General features: G+C 34.8%; 1 protein-coding gene and 1 long non-coding RNA gene across 2 annotated transcripts in view; one reads left to right on the forward strand and one right to left on the reverse strand.

The window, feature by feature from the left end:
* The first annotated feature begins 22 nt into the window (after nucleotides 1–22).
* LOC107751729 (uncharacterized) lies at nucleotides 23–6,052 on the forward strand. The gene is made up of 3 exons (XR_001641293.1): nucleotides 23–1,608; nucleotides 3,155–3,293; nucleotides 5,992–6,052. It is a non-coding gene; the product is annotated as an uncharacterized LOC107751729 (long non-coding RNA).
* LOC107751728 (coiled-coil domain-containing protein 85C-A-like) overlaps nucleotides 2,770–24,899 on the reverse strand; it is a 39,496-nt gene continuing 17,366 nt past the window's right edge. Inside the window, exons 2-6 of the mRNA XM_016567479.1 lie at nucleotides 15,117–15,196; nucleotides 10,199–10,303; nucleotides 5,947–6,039; nucleotides 5,253–5,351; nucleotides 2,770–3,269 (exon numbers count right to left, since the gene is read on the reverse strand). Of these exons, the coding sequence (XP_016422965.1) occupies nucleotides 3,180–3,269; nucleotides 5,253–5,351; nucleotides 5,947–6,039; nucleotides 10,199–10,303; nucleotides 15,117–15,196 (467 nt within the window). The 3' untranslated portion in view covers nucleotides 2,770–3,179. The remainder of the gene's footprint in view (nucleotides 3,270–5,252; nucleotides 5,352–5,946; nucleotides 6,040–10,198; nucleotides 10,304–15,116; nucleotides 15,197–24,899) is intronic.

Consider the following 24,899-nt stretch of genomic DNA (forward strand, 5'->3'; position numbering starts at 1 on the left):
TTATACAAAGAGAAGGATTCGGTTTTATTTTAAATCTACAAGAGGGCTATTTGCAATTTATTTTGAATTTGTATTAGCTAAAATACAGGTCCATTCTCAGCTACATACAGCTTATTAAAAATATATAAATGCATGCTAGTTACAGGTATTCTACAGTAATAGTAGTTATTTACATTGCGCTGAATTGTATGTCCTAGAATACAACTTCATGTGTGTTTTACATACAGATGAGCTACACAGAACATTGAATTTCAGGAAAAATTCAAAAATCAAATCCTCACTCACAAAAGAAGCAGTGCATTTGAAAAGAAAATAGGAAAATATCAGCATTTCAGATTCTTTTGTGCTTTAAACTTAAAAACAAAAAAAGTCAGTAGTTGTGTATTCTAGATCCGTTTATAAAGGACACTTTTAAATGGATTTCAAAAATAGTTTTAATGTATGCATGTACTTCTTCAACACCAATGATTTAGGTATTGTGTTCACATGAAACATCACAGCATAGCAGAGACAATATTTACTGTGTTGTTAACAGCACACACTGTTTTTACTGACCCAAATTCATCAAGTATCCTTTTCATAAAAATATGCAACTATTTTATTTACTTATTCAAATGTTTGCTGCTCATTTTGTTCTCATAAACATCAGACAAACAAAAAGTAACACACTGCCAAAAGCCACCTGCTGCATCCAGTGAGAAAAAAAACATCCAATACGAATGTGATTTCAGTCTAGCACTGTAAAAGTGCACTCATAAATATACAAATTCAATGAAATATCCACAACTTTAATACAAAAAATAAGTAGATCGGCAGAGGGATTTCAGCAATTCTCAAAATAGCTTCGATTTAAATGAACAATAAAAAATTATGGCTTATCGGGTCACTGGTTTTAAAAAAAGAGCTTTGTGTGAGTGCAGCAAGCATCTTTTGAGGCAGTTCTTGTGTACACAGATAATGGATCTGAATTATAACACAAAACTCAAAACCCCTCATTTACTGCGTTCATTTACTATCATTCATAAGACATCGCTATATATCATGTACAGTACACGCATAAAAGATGTTACCTGATAGTCTCATGAACTAGGCCTATGGAGCAGAATTAGAAGCTTTAGACAAAATTCAGCAAAAGAAGCTTATTGTTAATAATGGAAACCTTACAACTTGTCCAGTTTTTATCAGTGCATACTGTATGGTCCGATTCAATTCAGTATACGCTGAAATGTTAAGCTTGGTCAAAGGAAAGGAATAATGGAAAGTGTGACTGGCTGAGGTACTTTACATGCTCCAATCGCCGATTACACAATGCTAAAGTTTCATCATATACGAAATGCTTTTTGAAACAAGTGTACTGATGAAACCTCACACTGCTAACTGGAATCAGGGTGAACAAAAAACAAGCATCACTTCAATACTTGCATTCATCCAGTACAGAGTTTCTCTATTGCACCGATTCAGTATTTAGAACCTGAAATTGAGCTCCAGTTCTTTTCCTATAGGACTCAATCTGTAGACCTAAAACGATTAAAAGATTAAAAGGAATAGTTTTCTCTAAATCTGTTCCGATGAAGAAACAAATTCATCTACATCTTGAATGGCTTGAGGGTGAGTACATTTTCAACAAATTTTCATTTTTGGGTGAACTATTCCTTTAACAGTACTTTCAATTGTATTATGACCCCACAAAGCCATAAGGTCTCGTATGCAATCAAAAGCACTGCATTGGGACACATTACAAGATACTGATATTGAATTTTGACTCCATCTGCACAAATGAAGGCATAAAAAAGCAGCTTCTTTAATCACGATTGTCAATTTGGAACTTAAAGTAATATGCTTTGAGTTGAGCTGGCATTTATAAGTACTGTTTGAAAAAAACAACACTTTAATTAAATGCTTAAACTCATGAGCTGGCCTGCATATATCCTCTGAATATTTTCAGGTTATTTTACAGTATGTATTTCTGGGAACCTGAGCAAATGTGTTATTTGCATTCATGAAAAAAAAAAAGATTTTTTTTTTAATTAAAAAGTTTACTGTTATGTTTTGTTTTTCAGCTATGTTAATGGTCCAAAATGAACACTGATGAATAAATATAACTTGTTAATAGTCAATGGCTGGTAACTTTATAAGTAACATGATTCTTGGTTTAAGTTTAATTGCAATGATAATAATCTCTGACATTCTGATGTGATGGGTGTGGCCCAAGTCAAAAATATATATACAACCATTTGAAAGTTTGGGGTCAGTAAGATTTGTAAAAAAAAAAAAAATATTTAATGAATACTTTTATTCAGCAAGGATGCATTAATTGTAGCAAAAAATGACATTTAAGATTTCTATTTTAAATAAATAATGTTCTTGTGAACTTTCTTTTTGTTGAAGAATCCTGAAAAAAAATATCACAGTTTCCACAAAATTATTAAGCAGCACAACTGTTTTCAACATTGCTAATAATAAGAAACGTTTATTGAGCATCATATCAGCATATTAGAATGATTTCTGAAGGACCCTGTGACACTGAAGACTGGAGTAATGATTCAGAAAATTCAGCTTTACCATCACAGGAATAAATTAGTTTAAATTGTAATAATATTTCACAATATTACTGTTTTTACTGTATTTTTGATCAAATAAATGCAGCCTTGCTGATCATAAGAGACTTCTTTCAAAAACATTAAAAAATCTTACAACCCAAACTTTTGAACGGTAGTGTAAAAGGTAAAAAAAAAAAATAAATCCTTGAATAATTGAATAAGATGGAGTGGTCTTAGCCAAAATCAAAAAGCTTTTAGGAGTGGAAAGGATCTTGTAGGAGTATCTCTGTGGGGTATTTATCTGCGTAAGAGCTGTGTGCTTTCATTCCCTATCTGGAATGAGAAATGAATCCATTAAGTTGCCTTGTATGAATACTTGGATGGTGTGCACATAAATAGAGCTATGATTTAGCTTGTGCTAACTGCGAGTCCATTATATATTAAACTACCACCTGGCGTTGTAGGTAATAGGTTTGAAATGTCTCAACTGAATGCCATGGGCTGAAAGAAGCTGGCAGTAGAAGCAAAGTTCTTTGTGTCGTTTTACAAAGTTGCCCAGTTCTGAGTCTGTCTGTTCCTCACGTCATATTCACAGATTTGTTTGTTTGTTCAAGGCCCTGCTGGTCATTGACATAGGAGCTACAAAGGGCCTTTGAACTGGTTCCCAGAGAGATGTTGACGGATGGAGGGTTTGGATCCTGCCGCATCACCGAGCTTACGCCACACAACCTGAACACACAAAGCAAACACACAGTTGGGTGAATCTTATGGCTATATGAAATCTTGTAAAATGAAAAATGTCTTCAAACTATTTCTTCAATGTTACCATACAGTATGTTCTCGGATGAAGATCTGGTCGTATTATAATGTGTGATGGTGTGGATTTTTGATATTGTGTGTGATAGTAATGATGTGATTGTTCGGGTTCTGGAGATAAATCTTCATTACAGAACACATTAGCTAGCACTTAATTAACTAATAATATAAAAAATATTTAAATAAACAAATATATATACAGTATATATATATATATATATATATATATATATATATTCTATTTATTTAGTAATTACTGTTTTTTTTTTATTCTAACATTTTTATTCTACATTTTTTTCTAAATGTAAAATTCTTGAATACTGACCTGTTTAGTAATGACACATAGTAAACCAGCTAAAATCATTATGAAAAACTTCAATTAAATACATGTTTAAATTAAATTAACATTTTAAAAAATATAATTAAAAAAATATTTAAATGACAAAAAGACTTCTAAGGGAAAAGTGCAAAGTATAATTTTCCTGATTTTGAAGTTGAGACAAACTCAAAAAAGAACAATTCTGGCAGATGTCTTCTTTTGAGTATTTAATTATTTGTTTGTTTGTTTGTTTTTCTTCAAAATTTAAAATTCTTGAATAATGGCCTGTTAAGTAATGACACATCATAAACCAACTCAAATTATATTAAAAAAATTTAATGTATAAATTAAATAAAAATTGTCAAAAAAAATTTTTTCTCAGTTTACCAAATTCTGAGGATACCTTTGGGACTTTTACTCGAAGATGCAGCTGAGATCTAATACCATAATTGTTTGTATATAAAGTTAAACATTTTGAAATATAAGAAGGTAATTTAAGAAGGTAATTTACCAAGAAGTGCCTTAGCAATAAACATATACATGTGCAAATTCCTCATATGTTGTAAAGATGACCATTCTACAGATTCATAAACATTGATATAAGTTGTCAATGTGGACGTATAGTTTTTTTGTCCAACCATATGCCTAAATATTTATAATAGCTGACTCTTTCGATTTGAGTGCCATCTAAAGTTGAAATTGCTATATCTGTGAATATAGCAATATTCACAGATATAGCAGCAGCTATTTATAGAAGATGCTGCAGAATAAATAACTGTATCATTGGCATACAGATGTATATTAGCGAAGTCCACACCAAAGCCTACATAAACACCAATTTAAATATTAATACAAAAAAAGACTGATTTTTATCCTGATTTGAACACTTTTTATGTATTTACTAGAGGGGAAGTTGAGACAAGCCCAAAAAAGAAAAATTCTAGGTGAATTTTTTATAATTTGTACATACATAGGGAAAAGTCACAAAAGGCACAAATATATATTAATATATTCTTTAATAATCTATTATTATATTATAAAGTGAAGAATTCCGGAGTTAAGCAATAACTCATCATGCAGCATGAGCTTCTAAAAGGGAAGATGGTTGGTTGGTTTGGTGAGTGGGTGGGTCTAGGGACTAATTACAATCAGAAAAGAAAGAAGCCCTTGTGCTATTTGAGATTTTGCTTTTGACAAGCTGAGGTTCTCCGTGCAGGAACAGAGCACAGGTCCCAGATTCCAGGGGCCCTTCAGGGAGCAGATAAACCTGCATTGTTTCACTGATCAAGTTATTTTAATTGCACAGACAACTGTGCGGTAAACACACCGAGGACTTTTGCCAAGGCCTCTCATTAACGTGGTCTGAAAGTGGGTCTCTGTTGTGCAACATTGAAACAGTGTCCTCAATCAAAGCCGATGTAATTATACAAAGTGACAGGACAACAAACACATGGGAAAGGGAGCACAAACTTACAGCCCCTTTCTGTTGAACAGGGTTTTATTAATGGACAAGAGGGAAGTAAGCTGGGGTTCAGGGTAGGAGGAGGCAGATAGGAGGTGTTTCTAGGTAGACTCACATTACACATCTCTCTGACAATGGCTTTCTCTTTCTCACTGAGATCCTCCTCGTAGTCCTCTGGGAGCTTCCTGTCTAGGTTCTCGTGGACTTCTAATACCTACAAAGCAAAGGAACAGAGGGTTAAACGATTAATGGTGCTTGCTAAATCAAGCTTCACTATTACTATGGGTCATACTTATACCTATATTCCTATATATATATATATATATATACATATATATACTGTAAGCACTGTGGCAGTGAGATTTTTTAGTTTTCTCTGGTTCCAAAATTTTATGTCGTCTTTCAAACAACAGAGATCCAACAAATCATAGAAAATCCTCTAGGTGGCAGTATTACTACAGTAAGTAACAGTTACACTCATAAAAACAAGGATGGGTCCTAAAACCTATGCTTTGGGAATGAAGAGAGAAACAAGTTTCTACCATGAAACTTGATCTATTTCCTGTAAAATTAGGCTCGACTTTAAACATTTTGATGATTTTTCCCACTTTCTACTGATAGACATTGAGGGATAACAAAGAGAGTACAAGAAACTATTAAAAAAGGTAACCGAATTGAGAAATGGCGCAAGCCTAATAATATAGCATAATATAATTCAGCATGATATTTTATAGCATCCGTTAGTTCTGAAATTCAAATACAACTTGTAAGTATGGCTTAATTTTGCAATATGTGCATCAGAATCTCACTTTCATGGCATGTACAACAGCTTCTGGTTTCTGTGCTGCTGGCAGGTATCCGGTGACGGGGGGCAGCAGATCACCTCCTGGCATGGTAGACCCCTGTAGACAGATGAACACACATTCGTCACAATCAAAAATCACTCATACTGCTCTCTCGGATTACCAGAGGAGATCCAAGCACTGGAAAAGCCCATGGCTGTTTCTCTGAGTCAACTCAGGCTTGAAATGGGTTAAAGCATCTCATTATAACTCATCTCTGCTTGGACCCCCTTCATGGGTACGCATCAACAAAGAGCTCTTTCAGTGCACAGGGTCTGGTGAGCCCCTGTTTAGACACAGCCCTTTGAGTCCCATTCTAGCGTTAAATCCACAACAATTGAGCTGGCATTTCAGCACCGGGGTCGGGAGAGGACCCCTGGATGGAAACTGCGACTCGCTTTTGGCCTGGGAGAACAGGACTGTGATGTTCACTTGCAGTTGCCAGCAGGTTTAAGGGCTAGAGCCGTGGGGACTTTACCCTGGACTGACCCGAGTACATCCTGAACCAATGGTTGCTGTCAGGCATCGCCCTGGCAGCCTGATTAGAGAAGCCCAGGAGTCCCACAATTCATTCTGCATGGATTTATTTGCCAGTGCTCGAATGATCTGGATTTTTTAATAGCAAATTCCAATATCTATTCAGGGCCTTACAATTCAACTATCTCATATGATAAAGTTGCATAAACTATATTGTAATTGAATTACATGAGATTAAATGTAAGCGATTTAATTCCCATAAAATTCAATTGTATAAATTAGAAGGCAAATTAATAGAAATATATTCATAAATACTTCATACCACTTTAATTAGATTTTATGAATACATGACTGATTGATATATAAAAATAATTAATATAAAAAAAGAAATAATAATTAAAACATCTTAAATAATTTTAATAAAGAAAATTATTCTATGCAGTTACACAATTTTATACTGAAATGTCACAATAATATATTTAAAAATAAAACTGTTAATATAGATATACTGTATATTATTAAATAATACACACATATGATTCTATTGCATATTAAAGGGGTCATATGATGCGATTTCAAGTTTTCCTTTCTCTTTGGAGTGTTACAAGCTGATTGTGCAATAGAGAACCTACAATAATGTACAGTATTTGAAAAATAATGAGTTTTTTGAACATTAAAGCATGTCAACATATTCTGTTACACCAAATACACAAAATAATGATCTTTAAAAAAGCATCATATGACCCCTTTAAATAAATTCACAGTTAATACAAATCTTGTTATTTTGCTTGTGTAGACTGTAGATTGACGTGAAAATAAACAGTAATTTGAAACCATTTTAGCATAAGGCACTAACATAACAAAATGTAAAAAATGAACGGGTCTGAAAATGTTTTCTTTATTAAAAATGTATTCTATGCAACTCTCACAATATATTCTAACAAGTAGGCACAGTTACATTCTGTTTACATTCTAATATGCTGAAATAGGCACAGAATGCTATTAGATACTCTGAAGAGACTTACTAATGCCTCTATAAATGCCCACTGCTAATCTATCATCTGTTTAATCCGCAAAATGCATTGATCATAAACACCACTTGGAAGTCACAGTCAGATAACAGGCTATAGCCTGGATTAAACAAATCCAACGATTAGACCACATGAATACAGCTGTGCTTTGCTCTGATGTGTGCAGCACATGTCATTAAAGAAGACAGGAAAACGTGGATGTTAAAGGTATAAAAGTAATAGGTCCATCAGCCACTAAAAAATTAGCAAAATTGAAAAAAACAAAAAGAATTAAGTATCAGCCTTTTTTTTCTCAGTCTGTCTAAAAAGCTGTGTTTATAATCCTGGGCAGCTATAACAAGCACTTATAAAGAACAAACAACAGTATATGCAAAAGTTGGTGACATCGAAACTTCGAAAGAGTTCAAAAGTTTGTAGTCAGTAAGATTTTTGTTTTGGGAAAGAAATTAATATTTTTATTCAGCAAGGATGCATTCAATTGATAAAAAGTGACAGTAAAGACTTTCATAATGTTACAAAATATTATTTCAATAAATGCTATTTTTTTTTTACTTCCTATTCATCAAAGCATCCTGAAAAAAATGTATCAAGTACTGACCCAACACTTTTAAATGGTAATGTATATATACATTAATGTCAAAAATCATAGTATTTCCATGCTACATTTTAGTCAAGCAACTCTAAATCCGTTAAAGCACCAAACTGCTCTGATTACCTCTCCTCAGGTAACCCCTAACAACGGCAACCAATCTGCTCGCTTCTACGAACCTGATTATTGTTTCAGCAGATCGCCACTGCATTATTTAGTGCCATCTCCCCCCGTGATTAAAGTGAAAGTTCACAGCCATGCTAATGAAGCCATGAGCTCGTAGACAGGTCTGAGACGAGCTGGGATAAAATAAGCCCAGCAGCCTCTGAGGACGAGACCCACGCCACTCTCTAATTGATTTCTCCTTCCTGTGGAAGCTGTCCCTCATATTAAAGTGGAGCAGCTGTGCTGTTTTGGCCTGTCATAGCTGATGAGTGCACTAATTAGTTAAAGCACCAGGTTCGTGATGACCTTTTTTGAGGATACGAGTGGAGGGGAATGATGATGATGATGAGGATGATGAAAAAGATACCTCAGGAGAAGAGAGAGGTAGGGAGGAGAAAAGAGGGATAATAAAAGAACTTTTTAGGACAGAGCATATTCAACAGCATTCAGTTCCTGCCATACAGCATTGTGGGCTTTTTTCAGATGTTTCTCCTAAAATTACTTTTGAGAATTAAAGACAGACTTTGGTATCTTGGAAATCCTGAGAACAGCTTTTGATTAAAAAAAAAAAACAGATGCATTGGAAATATTAAAACAGGGTCGGGTACACTGTCATTTTTTGGGTTAGAAAGGATATCTAAAACAAGGAACGGATCAGCACTGATACAGTCTCCAGCAGAGATCTGAGCACAACAAACCTCCTGCAATCCACAGGAAATGACCAATAAGCACAGCATCTTTCATTTGACTTCTGTGCTACATATTAAAATACACGGTTCTCATCACACTACAAGAAAAAAAAAAACCTGTGAACCTGACTAATGAACAAAATACTCTATTGTTCAAAAGTTTGGGGTCAGTAAGATATTATTTAATGAAATTAATATTTTTATTCAGCAAGAATGCATTAAGTTGATCAAATGTGACAGTAAAGACTTTATCACTGAGCAAAAGATTTCTATTTTAAATAAATACTTTTTACATACTTTTGAGCTTTTTATTCATCAAAAAATCCTGAAAAGATGTATCAGTATCCACAAAAATATTATAGATAAGCAGCACAAACTGTTGATAGTAATAATACAAATAATATAAAATAAAATAAAATAATAAAAATGTTTCTTGCGCACCAAATCAGCACATTAGAATGATTTCTGAGCTGCTAAAAATTCAGCTTTGCCTTTACAGTGAACAGTAGTGTGTGTTCTTGTAGTTTCATATTTGCAGAACAAAACATTTTCATCATAATTATGGATGAAAGTAACTTCTGTGGTTATTCTCAAACTGTAGTCAGCAATAAATAAAACTAGACCTAAATAATTCAAATAATTTACTGAGTTATTTGAATGATAAATCAACTCATAATAATAATTAACAAGTTCTGCTAATGTTTATTTGTGATAAAGTGTTTCTGTATCTCATTTCAATAATGCAACTGTCTGTTATGCAACAGTTGTTTCATTTAGTTCATTAGCAAACAGTGTGGTTTATTTCAAGGAAAAATGAACAAAACAGTCTGGCAAAATTATTTCAAGATAGACTATTATACTAAACTATTGTATGAAGAATGTACACAACAAACTGTAAATACTTGTTCTATGTAGGTGGTCGACAATTTTTATGTTGAATTGTCCACTACCTGAAAAAGTTTAAGAACCACTGAACAAGCAGCTCCTGTTCTTTCCATAAAAAAAAAAAAAACATGAGGCACTGTCCTCAGTGGGTCTTTACTCTGTCATTCCAGCTGATGTTTTAAGCTCCTTGGCACGGGTCAATTCTCATCTGCTTCAACACAGAGCAATGCAGAATCCTTAAACCAGCTGGAATTGCAACAGCTAATTGTTGTCAAATCTCCAAATCGGCTCAACATGACAAATCTTTTTAAGCTCAACTGTGATTGAGGTTTTGGCTCTGATGCAAAATAATGGGGTCACATCAGATTTAATGGGATACGTACATTCTGTAAGGTGTCCTGAAACTGGGATAGTGAGGAGAGCTGGGACTCTGAGTGATACAGGGACAGCCCTTTCCGAAGTGTCTTAAGATCTCCCATGTTCCCCTGCTGTGGAGAGAAGCAGAAATGTGTCAAACACAGATTATCTGAGATAATTAAGATTAACAGAAAAATCAGACACAAAAATGTTCTGGTATCCTAGATAATTCAAAGTGGGAACAAAAAGGGATCAAATATACAGTATCGTACATCACCATTCCAATGTATGGGATCAGTAATTTTTTTTTTAAATGAATACTAAATAAAATTATCAAAAGTGACAGCAAAAAAATTGATAATGTTAAAAACGATTTCTATTCTATCCTACCTGTCCGACTGCTACCACTTTGTTCATTTAAATGGGGAGTCATCTCAATTATCACCAGTAAAATATGGAGTGCCACAAGGATCTGTCCTAGGTCCTCTGCTATTTTCAATATACATGTTGCCCCTTGGTAATATTATCAGAAAATGCGGGATTAGTTTCTACTGTTATGCTGATGATACTCAACTATATATATCTCAACAAGACCAGATGAAACTTCTAAATAATATAAGCTAACAGAATGTGTTAAAAATGTAAAAGATTGGATGACCAATAATTTTCTCCTATTTAAATATTGTAGAAACTTAATTTGCTGTGAAGATGCTTTGCAACGATTTGTATCGTGAAAAGCGCTATACAAATAAACTTGAATTGAATTTAATTTAATTATTTCAAATAAATGCTGTTCTTTTGAACTTTCTATTCATCAAAGGATCCTGAAAAAAAATGTATCACAGTTTCCATCAAAATTATTAAGCCGCACAACTGTTTTCAACATTGATAATAATAATAATAAGTGTTTCTTGACCACCAAATCAGCATATTAGAATGATTTCTGGAGATCATGTGACACTGAAGACACTAATGACTGCTAAAAATTCAGCTTCGCCAATACAGGAATAAATTAAATTTTAAAATATTCAAATAAAAAACAGTTATTTTAAATTGAAATAATATTTCACAATATTACTGTTTTTACTGTATTTTTGATCAAATAAATACAGCCTATGTAAGCCCGAGACTTCTTTCAAAAACACTGAAAAATTATACAAATGATAATTTCGTCAAACATCAGCCAATTAATATAAGCCTCTGAGTTGAATATGACTTCATTTGTAATAATGAGTTGTCATATAGTGCCAACACAGAAACTGACTGTCCAGACAGATTTACTTCCACTTGCTTTACTCCAGATTTTTGGCATGGGCCGGACGGTCGCTGAGGGGACCAGAGAGCATTGACATAGCCACAGTGTTTATAAATACAGCTGCTGCCTGACCTCATCTTACCATCTCTTCTGGTCTTCAGTGTTGATCAAGACAACGTTTAAACACTTGAAAGTGACAGTACTGCAAATCTCATTGTTTTTATCTGAAGAACATAAACCATGATCGAGCTCATCTAGATGCTTTTGCTTTAGCAAAATGTACTCAGTATGACTTGACGATAAAGATTTTTACTGTATTTTTGATCAAATAAATACAGCCTATGTAAGCCCGAGACTTCTTTCAAAAACACTGAAAAATTATACAAATGATAATTTCGTCAAACATCAGCCAATTAATATAAGCCTCTGAGTTGAATATGACTTCATTTGTAATAATGAGTTGTCATATAGTGCCAACACAGAAACTGACTGTCCAGACAGATTTACTTCCACTTGCTTTACTCCAGATTTTTGGCATGGGCCGGACGGTCGCTGAGGGGACCAGAGAGCATTGACATAGCCACAGTGTTTATAAATACAGCTGCTGCCTGACCTCATCTTACCATCTCTTCTGGTCTTCAGTGTTGATCAAGACAACGTTTAAACACTTGAAAGTGACAGTACTGCAAATCTCATTGTTTTTATCTGAAGAACATAAACCATGATCGAGCTCATCTAGATGCTTTTGCTTTAGCAAAATGTACTCAGTATGACTTGACGATAAAGATCTAGCAATCCAAGCACAAAGAAACCACAAGAACACCTTCACATCTTCTATCATTAAGGGCATAAACCTGAAAAAAAACAACATTTACGATTCGTAATGGAGCAGAATGTGCTGTCTTCAACATATCTGACTTCAGGATGATAACAAAACCCCTGCAAAAATGTTTGCGAATGAAAAATGGATAGCGGATGGCATGTGAGATTATTTCCTGAGTGGTGATCTGAGAAGAGGTAAAAGAAAGCAAAGCAGAAAGCTCTGGAGCTGAGAGGTAATGTCAGTCACGCTTCATAAATAATGACCTACGAAATTTAGCCAAAAGGCACCTGTCTGAAAACTCTTACTGCTGCATATTAGTGTCACTGCCATGAAATACCTTCTAAACAAGAGAAACCTTATAAAAGGTCATGGCCTTTCCTACTTTCATACCATTCTAAAACAGACAAAAAATGAAAATCTCTCTACACAGTGAAGAATGAATGAATTTCCTCCATGGTAAAAGCATCTGTGTGTGATTATCCCCATTTTGGCTTTCTTGTCCTGTATGTTGATGGCTGTTGTGTGCAAACAGCTCACAAAGGGATTACTGGAGCTTAATCGAGGTTATGAACTCGATTAAGAGAAAATGGGCTGTTACAAAAGTTTTCTGCTATGTCTACGTGTCTACGTTGCGTAATTTGTACTGCATGTACTAGTTCTGCTAAACATAACTCCACACTAGGGGTGTGCGATATATATCGTCTGCGATAATATCGTAATTGTTGTTTTAACGATGTGCGATTTGACATTGTCGAGTATTTTGCAAAAACCATTCAAAACATCCCTACAGAGCGCACGCATACATTACGTGAAGTCTAGACTAGTGCGTGTGCACATTTAGTGTGTTTTCTTTCACTGCATGATTCAGGCTATTAAAATGCATTTAGAATGATCACAAAATTCTTATCGATAAAATCCCATAAAATATCGAGATATGATTTTCTGTCAATATCGCACACCCCTACTCCACACTATTCCCTTTTGTACTGAAAGGGTCTCATATGATGAGAAATCTCATTTTCTGAAATAAACAGTGTAAAAATGTAAACTTAATGCAACTTTCAGAAGTCAAAACCCAGTCCATATACTCAACAGGGCTGCATTTGTTCAACAAGGATGCATTAAATTGATCAGAGACAAGACATTTATAATGTTACAAAGATTTCTATTTCAAATATATGTTTATATTTTGAACCTTCTATTCAAGAATCCTGAATTTATCACAGTTTCCACAAAAATAACTGCTGTACTTCAAATTGTTTTTAACATTGATAATACGAAATATTTCTTGAGCAGCAAATCAGAATATTAGAATGATTTCTGAAGGACATCATGTGACATAATTCAATAAAAAATGTATTCGATTAATATTTAATTGTTAATTATTATTATTGAAATAAAAAATATATATTTTAAATTGTAAAAATATTTTATTTTAACAAATAAGTTTTAACTTTATTTTTGATTAAATAAATGCAGCCTTGGCTAGCATAAGAAAAAAAAACAATCCAAACTTTTGACCGCAAGTGAACGTATATAAACACATTGGCTCCTTTAAAAATAAAAGGCATCTTCTCAATCTTCTCAACAACTTAATCAAAAGACAAAAAAAAAAAAAAGACTGGACTGAAATGAAATCCCTTCTGCTCACAATGTTTTACTGAGCATGCATAATTGAACACAGGTTTGACCCCATGAATAAGATCTTTGGCATGGACTGATGACCCTGCAGGTAACAGCATTCTTCTCCTCTTCTTCAGACCTACATTACACAGCTAAACACAGCTCACTATGTGGTTTACTACCTGATGCAGTGATAAAGTTCCATCAGCTAAAAGCCATGTAATAAAACGCTCATATTTCCTAAAGTAAGAGCAAGAATGCCTTTGATCACTCATTCTTGAAAGATATCAGGCACAAAATAATATCCAGAACAAAATATACAATACTTGAATATTCCGAGATATCTTTCCTCAAAGAATTGAGTTATTGATGGAGGCAATAAAAGGAAAACTGCTAGTGACAGATCTGTACCTTTGTCTCATATAACTGTCGGAGCTCCAGGGCCTTTTGTTCAAAGCTCTGACAGTGTCATAATATGAAATCAGAGTACCATTTCAGCATCAAAGCTTTGAGATTCAGCCAAAATTATACATGTAAGTCTTGCTGCAATGACATGCATTAAAGGAACAGTTCACCCACAAATGAAAATTTCCTGAAAATGTACTCAGGCCATCCAAGAGCAAATGAGTTTGTTTATTCATCGGAAAAGATTTGGAGAAATTTGTCATTACATCACTTGTTCACCAATGGATCCTCTGCAGTGAATGGGTGCCGTCAGAATGAAAGTCCAAACAGCTGATAAAAACATCACAAAAATAATCCACACGACTCCAGTCTATCAATTAATTTCTTGTGAAGTGAAAAGCTACATTATTGTAACAAACAAATCCATTATTAAGGCGTTTTAACTTTAAACCATCACTTCTGGTGAAATATCTGTCCATAATTCATAAAAATGCTTCCTCCACTAAAAAAGTCCATCCACTGTTGTCCTCTTACATCAAAATCCACCAACATATTTACTTAGAACTGTTTTGGACTGTTTTTGCTTGTAGGCAGTGCTTGATCTGTGTAGATTTCTTTCCTGATTCAGATGAGTCAATGTTTCACAGATTGAATGTAGATCTACATGACCACTTTCCACTCTCTCTGACCTTCTACTGGCGGATTAGTTTAATATGTATGTTTCTGTATGCAAATAACCATTATAATTGATTAACCCTTTGGAATCTGAACTGGGAAGGAAGCTTTGTGTTTCCATGGCATGTACATTACCAGCAGAGTTTAAGGTCTAGACTCTTACCTGGGATAACAATTGCTTGTTGTCATCCTCTAAAATCCGGACTTTAGTCTCAAGTTGGCGGATGTAGTTTGAAGATGAATCTGTACAAAGAATAGAGGGGGGAAAAAAAGAGAAATGGATTAGAAAACTGGCAACTTTGTTTTTTGAACATAGCCTACATCATATGAACTATCATTTAAAAGTTTGGGTCAGTAACATTTTTTTAAAAATGTTTTTGGGAAAAAAAATCACCAATGCTGTATTTATTTGATCAAAAATATAGTAAAAATTTTAATATTGTGAATTTACACTACAATTTAAAATAATTTGTAACTATTCTAATTTGGTGCTCAAGAAACATTTCTTATTATTATAAATGCTTCTTAATATTTTTGTGGAGTTTTAGAATGGTTTGATGAATAGCAAGTTCAAAATAACATTTATCTGAAAAAGAAGTTTTTATAAAAATGTGACAGTCTTTACTTTGGCTTTTGATTGATTCCATGCATCCTTGAGAAATAATAGTATTCATTTCTTTAAAAAAAAAATTTGGGGGACAGTTTGGATACATTCACACACACACACACACACACACACACACACACACACACACACACACACACACATATATCACTCTGCAAAAATGTCAACAATTCTGTGTTTTTCTGTCAATATGGGGTGCTGTGTGTACATTAATGAGGAAAAAAAATTAACTTGAATGATTTTAGCAAATGGCTGCAATATAACAAAGAGTGAAAAATTTAAGGGGGTCTGAATACTTTCCGTACCCACTGTATATATATATATATATATATATATATATACACACACACACACACACTAATGCATTCCTCTTATATGCAATTCAATCCTTTAAAATCAAGACAGTTAATAGAGTCAAGACGATCAACAGTTCTGTGTGGCCCGTGATTTTTCAGCCTGTGTGATGTTTTTGGCCCTACTCAAGTTTCTCCAAACATAATTTCTTATGTTATGAAAACCGTTTTACTGTGAAAACTCCTTAGAAGTGATTTAGTCATCCCGGAATCTGAGTCATTTTGAAATAGTGCTGCTTTCTATTAGGCACTGGCATACAATACCATACCCCAGAATGCACTGCGGCTACACAAGTTAAATAGAAGACATCTGTCAAAGCAAAAGAAAGACGCTGAAAGACGAACGTTTTGCACAGTTCACATCCTACATGTTCACATAAAGACTTATACTTTAAAGAGCTCATTTAGACAACACAGAAATCTCTAATCAGGAAATTTATACTGCCTTTGACACACGCAAGCTGCTTTCGTTTAAGCCATCCGATGTTTGTCTCGAACAAAATCAAAGATCAAAGAAACTTGAAGCACAGGTAAACTAACTGATTTCATGTCTGTGAAGTAAAAGCCAGTAAATGAGGATAAAAAAAAACCCAGTTCTGGAGTGGTGGTAGAGGAGGATCTTGAAGTGTTCGGTCTTGAGTGTATGCTGCATTCCCAGCATGCCTTTCATGACCTTTTGGTTGATGGAGGGCCTGCCGGCCTGAGTAGATGCAGAAAAGGAGCATGTCTGTCTAGTAATTTTATGTTGAAAATCCTTAAATATCCCTTGTGCATACTCAAAACCCTCCTGAAAGAGACCAAGAGGTGCTTAGTTAACTAAACATACTAAAATATCTAAATCCAATGATGTATACATACAGTCACCTGGCCAATATCACAAAATAAACCCAAACAGGGTGATCAAGACCCAGACACAAAACAGAAATGTCTTGTATCAACTACAAATAAAATATTTTTATGTGAGAAAAAAAAAGATAATGCAGCCTGGGAATAAAATAAAACTATTTAGTTGTCATTATGCAAATATATTTGCTTACTGAATGCAGCAATTGACAAATCAGAATCAAGTGTTCCAGAGAGTCATTTAATACATAATTTTACTTCTTTGTATTTGAATTACATAATACAATGTCAACAATTTTTCATTTTTATTTTTTTACAAAAGATATCTAAGTATTACAAATTCCAGAAGACAGACATCAAGAGGGTGATGTGGGTGCCATGCATTGGCACCGTTCAGGAGCGAAGACTGAAGAGATTAGCTGTTTAAAGTATGCACACACTCACGTACACTAACACACACAGAGTGTGTGTCGCACAAGAATTGAGTAAGGATTGTGTGATTGGAAAGATAAAGATAACAGAGGCCTTCAATGACAGCAGAATGAATCATCAAGGATTTTCTTGCTTTCATTTTCTCTAAAAGACCAAGGGACCCTTTGGTAACAGAATAGGGACTAATAGGAATTAATACTGTATTCAACATTTTATATAGTACCTTATTAAATTATTTTCATTGCACAACAATTAAAATAATAAAATGTAATAATAAAACATTTATCCTTTAACATTTTATTTATGAAACATTTATTGCTTAAAGTTACTTAAAATTTTATTTTAATATATTTTATACACTACATATTAAAAGTTTGGAGTCTGTAAGATTTAAAAAAAATATTGCATTGAATTGCTCAAAAGTGAAGACATTTATATTATTACAGAAACTTTTTTTTTCATATAAACGTTGTTTTGAAATTTGTAAAATATGAAAAACTGTATCACGTTTCCACAAAAATATTAAGCTGTTTTTTATAACAAGAGTTTCTTGTGCACCAAATCAGTATTTAAGAACGATTACAAGCTATTTAAAAATTGTACAAATATTTCACAATATTACAATTTTGCTGTATTTTTGATCAAATTAATACAGCCTTGGTGAGACCACAAGGGATCTTACTGACACCAAACTTCTGAACAGTACTATATTTTCACAAAAATTAGTGTGAGATTTTTCTGCTCACACTATCAACTCTGACACCCTTCAGAAAGATGTTAACAACATCTGTCAAGGATGGGCCACCTGACCCTTTGAAATGAGATTCAAGGGTTTATATCCTCCTCCCTTTGAACCCAGAACTTATAAACCACGGCCAATCCTCATTTTCCTATCAGCTTTCTCGCGCCATTTTGTTCGTTTCATCACAAGTGAAATCAATGGTCAAGACCGTTATCACCACCAGGTGTCACTGCTGCCTCTTACTTGCTTACAGTATCTGATGAACCCTTAATGAGGAACACTAAACGAATCACCGCATTTGTTTTTTATTCATCACTTATTTCTGACAACAGTACATGAAGATGGCGATTTGAAAGGTAATTTAATTTAAATAACTCTGGGATGGATACATGTTTATGGGCCCACCAGAACCATAGGTCCTGCTTCGTTAATCCTCTTTGCCCATCCTTGTGAACCTATAATCTAACTACAGTACATCTGATCACCTGACACACAGCCAAGCTGATTAGCAAGGCTGTCTACAAAGCCTGACCGGTTCTGCCTCACACATAACCCCTATCTCGACCCACCTCTGGCGTTCCCCACCGCTGACCAGAGAAAGACGGAGCGGAATGCTACACTCCCTCCCAATCCATTCACAGCCGGAGAGTCTTTTATCTCCGCAGGGCTGTAATACAGCAGGCACTCTTTGAACATGCGAGAAAAATAGTTTTCTACACCCCTCTGTAATGGTTTCTTGGGTAACCCACAGAAATGAGGTATACGCCCAGATTTGAATACAGCCATTATCAACGTAGAGGATTAATGGAGAATTGTACAAGCTTTCAATTGTTGAAAGTGGAAAAATGAAGGGGATTATGAAAGGAACTTAAACACATACGTAGCCACATTCAAAAAGGACAAAAATAAACGCCCCCGGGTTATCAGACAGCATTTTACGGGCGACACAATACAACCCAGATGAAGTTAGGGACGGTCGTGAGAGCGTCGCCCACCTCTAGCAACCTCTGCTCAGTTAGACATTTTCTCCTGCACAGTGCTGTAGGCTCTCCAACAGAGCACGCAACTTAACATTCAACTCTAACAAGCTGTCCTACTGTGTCTTTACAGAAATCAAGAGAAACACGTGTTTGCAGTAATGCCAGATCTATCTGCTATCATGCTGGCAACATCTCAGGGTGCGCTTGACTTAATTGGAGAGACACTGTAATGTGAAATAGCCTGAGAGAAAGTCTCCCTGTCTTATCTGATCCTGTCATAGCAATGAGTGACCCACTTGTAGTGCCATGTTTTTACTCTTTCTGTCGAGTCTGTCCAGTTGACAAGTGGTCAGTGTTTTTAGCATTAACGAAAATGTTATTAAAATATTTTTTGTTAACTGAAAATAAAAATAAACCCAGCATAACTGGGAAAAATCAAAACTAAAACACACTTTCTAAAAACTCAGAAATAAATTATTTCAGTTTTATCTGAAAAATGTAACCCACTTTGGTCATTTTTGACAGCAATATTTGACATTTTGGCTTTTTTAGAATTTTTCACCATCAGAATGGTAAAATTTTTTTTTACTTCATCGAAATGGTACGAAACTTGCCAAAGGTTTTGCCACTTACAATGTGAACACACACACACAAAATAATGGCCATGATTCAAAAAGGTTCTGAAAAACAGTCACACTTGTACACTTTGCAGTCAAATTATTGGAAACAAATTTCATCCAGTGGAACAGTGGAACCCAAACAAAATATTACTGAAAGCTAATTTTTTGAGATATGAACATCAAATTTGGAACCTCATCATTTTCTCACAGTTTTAGAGTAAAACATGTTTTGTAAAATATACAGGTACATTTCACATCAAATTTGAAAGTATTATTTTTGTGCATTGTTCATAACCATAAACTTCTATAACTTTTTTCACTTCAGCAGTAATCTGCCAAGTGTCTTCTTTAAAAATAGACCAAACCTAAGTCTGTGCTAGACCCCTAGAAATACAAACATTAAATTAAAAAAAACATTATAGTACATTAATTTAACTGAAATTGAAAAAAATTATAATTTGGTAATTTTGACCGCAACGTGAGGAGTGTAAAAGCGGTTAAACATTTTGAAATGATACTAACTTTGGCAGCCCTAAAATACTAAAATTAAAATTAAAATAACAGAAATATAAACTGAAACTAGAAAAGTCTGGAAAACTGACCTAAAACTAACAATGAAAGAATGAAAACTAATAAAACTAAACTAAACTGAAAAGACCAAAAAAATAACTAAAGTCAATTTAAAATGGGAATTAATACTAATAAATAATAATAACCCTAGCCATAATAACCCTAATTATAACTCTAGCCATGTCATGGGTTTCAGCTAGAGTCACATTAAAGTGACAAAAAGGTCAAGGAATAGTGGTTAGCAGTTAGGATGCTCATATCTGTACCCCTAACTTTTATCCATAATTTCCTGTTCTCTCTCAACTATAAATCACTAAAAGTGACAAAATCGTTCACAGCTGTGGCTCAGGACAAGGAACCCAGGTTCAAGTCCAACCTGGGTCACACTCCTCCTGTCTACACTCCACCTTCCTATCAAAATAAGTAAAAAAAAAATAATAATCTAGATAACTGTCCAAAAACAATCAGATACTTTAGTAACCTCCATTCTGCAGGTTGGTCCAAACTCTCACCCTATCCATTTGGTTTCAGCATATACATTCTCACAAGAGTTTCCACAGAATGAATGTTACTATAAAGCCATTGCTGACAATGAAATAGAAACGAAAAAAACAAAGCAAAAGCAGCATATGTTCTTTACAGGTTGGACAAACATTAGCATGCAATGACCGAATGGGCCTCAGAGGTGAATTATTCTGAGGACTTTGATCTCCGGTACACATTGGTTACATAACTTACGCAATCTTTGTCTTGTGATGTCTGGAAACATTGAAGATATTACAGTACGGGTGTGGACGAGACATTTTCAGTGCCAACTTTTGCAGTTCTTGATTTGCACACAGCCACCCAGGCAGGTTGACTGCTGGAATCAATAAAAAGCTCATTAGCTTTTCCAGTTAACCCCACATTCGATTCATACATAAAGTAACACTCTACAAAAACAACTCTACACCCCTCCCACCTTGAATGGGTGTACAATTCCCTGAGCAGCACAGGGAAATAAGCTTTGGTAGGATGGAGGCCCAGGAATGATTTCAATTACTGCAAGATGTGGAAGTGGGGCTAGCCAAACAGTGAGGCATTGTTCCACACCGCTGTGGTCCGTCTCGCTGGTGTTAAGCATTTCCCCATGAAACCTGAAGCGGGTTGATATTCAAAGGGACCTGGATACAGTTCACCCCACAACCAGAACATCCATCCCCTCTAGCAAGAGTTACCAAGAACTAAATACGTTTCTCAGGTAACAATTACTACAGTTCATGAGTAAGTTTCTCATAATAAAGTTAAGCATGAAAAATATTAAATTATCCATATGAGAGATGATTTGACATAATTATGAAGATGAAAATCATCAAATTTTCTATCATCAAAATGTATTTTGTAGCACAAAAGCACTTTTTGTCTTCATTTTGAACAGTTTTTTGAGTAACAATTTATATAAATTTAAAAAATGTAAAATTTAAATAATAAAATTAAAATAATAAAATTAAAATAAATTCTGTTCCCTAAAATGACAATCTGTCAGTTTACAGACATCTTGGAATCAGTTACATAAAAAAACATCTTGCTATCTTATGTTCCCTACAGTGACTAGATAAGAGTTCAGCATTATTCAGAGATACAGTGTCACTGCAGGTCCTACAAACTACTGATGACTCATGTCCACTCCATCAGAAGTTATCCATCAATAAATGTCACAAGATTCTGCAAAAACACTGTTCAAAGAGCTTATAATAGAAAATGTAATCTTCCCCTCGTCAATAAGGCCGACCAAATTACAGTAAAGTCAAGACCGACTACCTCTTCAGAGCAATTGCCAATGACATGTATAGAATTAAACAGTCTGCTTCCTGTAAAACAACCTTGGCACCGAGAGATAGAAGCAGGAAGCTCTGGCACAGGTATCCAGTTCAGATTGCGCAAGCTCAGCAGGGAGCTCAGCTCACACATTAACAATCATGAGATGTGCTGATTTCACTCATTAACTGTGTTATGAAACAGGCTCCTGTCCTGGCCCTGTGAGCACGTCTGCAGCACTGCTGTCAGGGCAAATACAGAGACTCTTCTGATGTGAGCTGCAATAACAGCGATGAAACTACAGGCCATTAAATGCACAGTGAGTGGAGGCATGTCCAGACTAATACCAATGTCAAAGCACATTATCACTTACTCACCGACAAATATTATGTACGTTTTCATGCAGACTGTCATCTTTCTGGTTGCTCTGTTCCAAAGCTGCCTACAGAGGCATTATATATATCCTCTCCACAGAATCCCAGAATGCATTGAGACAAGTTAAGAGAAAAAAATTATGGCAGATGCCAGACAAACTGTGAAAAATGTAAAATATTCAGGCAATAATAGTCAAAATGTTGTGATCGGTAAGATTGTTTTTTTTGTATAAATTTATTTTTTTTATTAGATTTCTATTCAGCAAGGATGCATTGAATTGATCAAAAGTGACAGTAAAGACATTTATAATGTTACAAAAGATTTTGATTTCAAAATAAATGCCATTCTTTTGAACTTTTGATTAATCAAAGAATCCAGTAAATATATATACTATGGTTTCCTCAAAAATATTAAGCAACACAAATTTTTAACATTAATAATAGGAAGAAATGTTTCTTAAACACCAAATCAGCATATTAGAATGATTTCTAAAGGATCATGTGACACTGAAGACCAGAATAATGGCTGCTGAAAATTCAGCTTTGAATTACAGAAACAATTTACATTTTTAATTATACAAAAATAAATGGTCATTTTAAATGGTAATAATATTTTACATTTTATTTATTTTTAATCAAATAAATTCCCTTGATGAACATAAAAACATTTAAAGAAATCATACCAACCCCACATTTTTGAACGGTAGTATGTTCTATAGTTTATCTATAAAATAATATAGCATTTTTCAACATTAAAAACATCAATAAAAAATCATATTTTACTCAGTATTTGGGTGTGCTGTGTATTTTTACACTTAAAGGTCCCCTGAAATGCTTAGAAACACGCAGCGTTACTCTATGCGTAATTTTAACTGAAACAGGAAGACAGGGCAGGACATATCAAGCAGCCCCGCCCCTTTTTAAAATAGCCAATAGCGTTCGTTTATATCACAGCTTGGGCTAGAGCCGTTCAGAGCCGTTGAGCTCCGCAAAGCCGCATTTGACAGGGTATGCCAGCCACAATCTCATCCATATTGCTATAAAATATAGCATTCTGTGTAGAATTCAAATAGCTCCGATACATTTTGTGGTCTGCGCCGACTCGCGCATGTGATCCGCTCCGTGCTATCGTGTCTCTGGACCGGAGCAGAGTGTGTGTGCGGTGCGGTGGTTAGCGTGACACAGCGCGATTTGAATGCTTATATCTTCTAAATGCAAATTTTGTCACTGTTTTGGAGCACACTGCCTTATAGATAACCTTAAGACTAACATATTGATACTAACACCCAAAAAACTTTTAATTTTGATTTCATGGGGACTTTAAGCTTAGCAATGTCATAGCATCTGCCTAACTAACATTAGCTTCTACTAGATCAGTTGTCTGCTTCATGTGAGGACCCCCGTTTTTCTTGTAAGGTTTCATTTTGGTTAGTGAGCAGCTTTGCTCTCTATGACCTATCTGGGCAGCTTACTAGGTTTTGGAATCGTGCCGAAGTTTTTTCCTTGTACAATTCCCAAAGAGTAGATTTTAAATATCTGAGATGTCACTAAGGATTTTAGGTTGCATATCATTATCAAAACAATTCCCGGAAGAAGGAAATAACAGATGGGAAAGGTAAACTACAAAACTGTCTTATTCATCTAAAATCATTGTGATTCATTCATACGGTCTTCATTCACTTAAACCGTCTTCAAAACAATAGCTCTATGTCAAGCCACAAATATAAAAATGCCATTCTGACAATGACATATCATGCTGAAGGAAACACCAGAAGGCTTCATGTGCTGCAGCATGTGTCAGTGACCAAGCATGTACTTATATGACGCAGCCCACGGGCGTATTTGAATGTCAACAAATGCTTTTCCTGTATCCTCAATGGGATCCGCAGCCTAAACAGACAGAGGCAGAGAAAAGACAGGGGGAGGAAAAGAAAGAGAGCAAGAGAAGGAGACAGACTGGGGAAGAACAGGGAGGGAAAGAAAGGAAGAGTGTGCATGTGCCCTTGTGCACGCAGCCTCGTGCAGAAACGCCATTGTCACTATCAATCTCTGTCTGTGGCGCTGAAAACAGGGGTGTAATAAGGCGGCAAGGACGTGAGTCGGTCGTGCCCAGTGTTGGGCAAGTTACTCTGAAAATGTAATCAAATTACTGATTACTGATTACTCCTTTTAAAAGTAATCACGTTACTGTTCTGATTACTTTATTTAAAAAATAATTAGTAATTAGTTGCATTACTAGTTACGTTACTTTTTTCTCCATGAAATTTATGAAATCCCAGCATACACGCTCCCGATAAATATTTGTTATTAAAGCATCAACATTCACAGAACACTGTTATTTTTAACTAAACCAAGTGGCTGCTGCGTGCATGGTTTGGCATGGCAGAATGCCAGCAAAGAGCGCTGCATTTATAATCTCTAAAAGACATCTCAGTTCATCGCAATCTCACAAATCTCCGTTATAACACAATAAATATATGCATAATGAACCTTTCATAATGTCTACAATTTGTGTGTTATAATGAGAGGATTCGTGAGCACGCAAATTTCAGCACTGCATTGCTCAACGCTGCAAACAAGTGTTATAGCCTAAATAAAAACTCTGCATAC

The sequence above is a fragment of the Sinocyclocheilus rhinocerous genome, unplaced genomic scaffold (assembly GCF_001515625.1).
Source record: "Sinocyclocheilus rhinocerous isolate Xijiao unplaced genomic scaffold, SAMN03320098_v1.1 scaffold993, whole genome shotgun sequence".
NCBI classification, from domain to species: domain Eukaryota; kingdom Metazoa; phylum Chordata; class Actinopteri; order Cypriniformes; family Cyprinidae; genus Sinocyclocheilus; species Sinocyclocheilus rhinocerous.